Source organism: Propithecus coquereli, unplaced genomic scaffold (genome assembly GCF_000956105.1).
Source record: "Propithecus coquereli isolate 6110/MARCELLA unplaced genomic scaffold, Pcoq_1.0 Scaffold20, whole genome shotgun sequence".
NCBI lineage: Eukaryota > Metazoa > Chordata > Mammalia > Primates > Indriidae > Propithecus > Propithecus coquereli.
The window spans coordinates 8805602-8809690 of record NW_012144967.1 but is presented as its reverse complement, the minus strand read 5'-3'; the positions used below and the strand labels follow the sequence as shown (position 1 = coordinate 8809690).

Below are 4089 nucleotides of genomic sequence, written 5' to 3'. Positions count from 1 at the left end.
GCAGTTTTTAATTGGCAAATAATAACTGAATATATTTATTGGGTAAAATGTGAAGTTTTGATATATGTATACCCTGTAGAAAGATTAAATCAAGCTAAGTAACGTATCTATCACATCATCTACTGATTTTTTTTGTGGAGAGAACGTTTAAAATCTACTCTTTTAGCAATTTTGAAACATACATTATTATTCTGACACATGCTACAACATGGATGAACCTTGAGGACATTATGCTATGTGAAAGAAGACAGACACAAAAGACCAAATATGGCATGATTCCACTTACGTAAGGTACCTAGAATGGGCAAATTCTTAGAGACACGAAGTAGAACAGAAGTTACCAGGGTCTGGGGGAAAGGGAGTGAATGGGAAGTTTACTTCATGGGTACAGAGTTACTGTTTGGAGTGATGAAAAAGTTCTGGAAATGAATAGTGGTGATGGTTATGTAACACTGTGAATGTACTTAACACCACTTGAGTACATTCAGTTATACTTATGTACATGCACAATACACTTATACTGAATTGTATACCTACAAATGGTTAAAATAGTTTTATGTTATGTATGTTTCACTGAAAGAGAGAGAGAGAAACCAAAACCAAAACCAAAACCAAAACAAAAAAACCCCAATGATCTTTTCTGACCCTTTAACAGTTGAAATTCTAGTGAAGTCTACCAGCATCACAGTTTAAGACTGAGGGATTCAGTAAAATCACCTCCTTATTATTCTTTAATTGCTAACTATGACTCAGCATTTTTTCTAGACTTCAGAACTGCAACACCTCAGAAGAATCCCAGTTAAGGGCTAGATTTGCAGCAAGGTGCTCATATTCTCCTATCAGAGTCCTCTATTTAGAAATTTCTCAAGTTGGTTTTTCCATAACCAGTCACCCTTCAAAAGGAGGTAAGTGGCTTTCCCACATGTAACAGACGTAGTACTTTAAAGCAAGCAAAAAAACAAACAAACAAAAAACCCCAAAACTTCTCCAAGAACAAACACACACTGGTTTCCTTAAAGCTGTGCTGCAATAGCAGTCTTGTGACACCCCTTCCAAGCATATAATGAAGGTGTCGTAATCACTTTATTTCCCCATTTGGATGGCAGTCCTTAACCAACTCTGCTTCCCAGCAAAACCTCTGAGCTATAAAATCAAATTTAGAGGAACTACATTTAAACTTCATAATAGTTATACTAAGATAATTGTTTCAACTTCTGGAACAAGGCCTCTCTTCCTGAGGCAAACAGCAGAATGAATCCAATCGTCAGCCAGATGGAACGTGTCTGGAATGGAATACTGTCACAGGAGAACTCAGGTATCCAAAGCTCATCTGAAATGAAGAGTGCCCCTCCTACCACCACTGTATCTGCAGCACTCATCAGAAAGCTTTCTGCAGTGAATTTTCTGTCTGACTTGACTGGGAAAGTTATAAGCTTGGCAAGCAAAGCAAGAAAAAAACTTTATATAACTGTAAGTAGCTTTATGTTCTGAGATCTCTTCTTGGTCCTTCCAGACTACCCTGTACATAGATAGCTAAAAATGGTAAAATACAAAATGCAACTGAATTAAATCTGGCATGAGCAAAACATCTGAGAATTTGGGAATACCGACTCAATTTATAAGAGTCCCTTAATTACTAAAGAACACAGATCCAACGGGGTTTATTCTTGTTCAGATAATGTGGCGGAAAAGATGATGACGATAACCGTGAAAGCAATACAAAAAATGTATTAAACAAGAGAAACCATTCTTAAAACTTCTGACTTTTATAAATATTTCAATTAAAAACACTGGCTGCTCTAACGCATTTATTTATTTATACAAGAAAAAAAATACTCTTCAAATGTTTTGACTGACAACCTTCTTCCAAAAAACTAATCTCTCAGAAAGTCAGAACTTATAACAATTGAACCCAAAGACAGACAGGATTTCCTACTGCACGTTTCCAGGACAACTCAGTTGTTTTTTATTACTATTCATATGAAGAAACCACTGCTCTCAAATTTTATTCACAGAAATTACATTCAACCCAAAATTTAATTGTTTACCATATTTACTGTGTATAATTATAATATGAAAGTAATGGTTTCTAATTAACTCTTTCAAGCCTCAGAGACATACGAGAAAAAAATATATATGGCATAGAAAAACTGTTTCCTCTATACCAAACCAGGATAAACTGTATACATTGGTAATGTTATGCTACTCCCACAGACAAGACTCATTCTGAGTTTTCCATAAAATATAAAAGCTAAGAAGCAAAGAAGGCAGGGAGGCAGAGGAGAGAGAAAGTGGTAATGGTAAAACAACTCACATTTGTCTCTCTCAGACAATGAAGTGGTTAGCAGGAGCGAGCTCACAGACCTCCATCAGAAGGCAAGGTACTGAGTTGAGGTTTCAATTGTTGGGAAACTCGCACTGAGATGCCAAGTGGGCAGTGCTACTATGCAGCAGGGGGTGGGGCTGTGGTGAGAGGAGGGAACAGGGAGCAGGAGCACTTACTCGGTTAGAAGCCGGTGCAGCTGGTGATAACCTCGCTCCAAGGCCAAGCTCACAGGCGTCGCCCCTTCCTGGTTGTGGATGCTGAGAGCTCCGCGGCCACCTGGCTTCTGCAACAGGAACCACGTTAACCTCAGCAGTCCCAGCCGCACAGCAAAATGCATCAACGTCTCCCGAGGGCCAGCATCTGTAAATGGGGTAGAAAATGAATCTAAGTGTGGAGCCCACACAAACAAAAAGCAAACAAACAGACAAGTTAGGTAAATACCACTGCCTTCAAGTGCCTAAGATCCTAAAATTAAGCTACAACATATAGCGTGAACGATTTTACTGTGGCCAGGTAGAATCAGCCCTCAAAGAAAGACAAAACAAAGCTACAAAAAAGTATAGAAAGCAAAATTTTCAATAGAAGACAGTACCACAAAAGAGAATCAAGCCATTTCTATATTGTGACAACATACAGTATTTGTTCAACCAATTTCACAGGCAGGCATATAAGGGTGCCCCATACACATGCCCTTTTCCTTTAAAAAAAAAAAAAAAAGAAATAGAAGTGAATGCAGCCCACATAGGGATCCAAGGGAAATAGCTGTTAGGACTTAAATGGGTGTATCATAAAGGGTATAATTACTTTTAAAAAGAACACCCAGACGGGAGTTGGCTAAACACTAAAAACAGGTTTTGCCTGTTAAGTACACAGGTCTTTTTATTTCCCCACAATAAGGGCAAATCAAATTGCTGGCACCACCAGCTTTTTTTGTTTGTTTAATGAGAGAAAGAAATGCATCTCCGGGCATAATAAGACTAACTCTAAGATAATACATTAATAACTACAGAAAGGAAAACATATGCTTGGGCTTAGTTCCCTTGAAATGAAAGCTTCTTGGTATAGTGAGTCACTCCAGAAGTGGAGGAATGAGGAAGGGCTTTGGAATCTAACAAATCTGGGTTCAAATCTGGCATTTACCACGTGTGTGACCAGGCATGATTCATTTAACCTCTCCAAACTTCACTTTCTTCATCCCTAGAGTAAGATACCATCACCTCTCTCACAGTCACTGTAACAAACGGAGAAGAGGTGGGTGAAGTGCTAGCATAATGACGGGCTGAAGTAGGTACTCATTAAGTGACAGTTCCCCTCCCTTTCCCTGCTCTCTTCCCAGTCTTCGTGGACTTCAAATTCTATTCTAGGTTCATTAACACTACTCCATTTCTTCCTCGGCCATCCTCTTGTGCCCAACCCGTGATGACAAGAGCTCAGGCCACTGCAGGGCTGCCATATATGACCATCTACACACACAAGGCTATACACTAGTCGACTCCAGGGAGTGGTGAATGGCACCCTGGAGTTGTGCCTGCCTTCTTCCTGACAGCTTAGCTGTCATCTCGCATTCTTCATGGGTTCCCAAGGGTTTCAACTTCTTCACTGAGCATTCTCAGATTTCTTGGGCCACAGTGTTTTCTCCTTACTTTGAAGTTCTCAGATACTTTTATATGTGAGTATCGCAACAGGAATGAACACATCTTTGAAGCTGTGATTTTATAATGAACTGTATTGTTTCCTAATGTCATCTGTGTATTAGTCTAGTA

At 39.2% G+C, this 4089-nt stretch overlaps 1 protein-coding gene across 1 annotated transcript in view; it reads right to left on the bottom strand.

The window, feature by feature from the left end:
• AKAP13 (A kinase (PRKA) anchor protein 13) overlaps nucleotides 1–4089 on the bottom strand; it is a 230946-nt gene that overhangs the window by 173770 nt on the left and 53087 nt on the right. The window contains exon 4 of the mRNA XM_012643677.1: nucleotides 2503–2686. Within this exon, the coding sequence (XP_012499131.1) occupies nucleotides 2503–2686 (184 nt within the window). The remainder of the gene's footprint in view (nucleotides 1–2502; nucleotides 2687–4089) is intronic.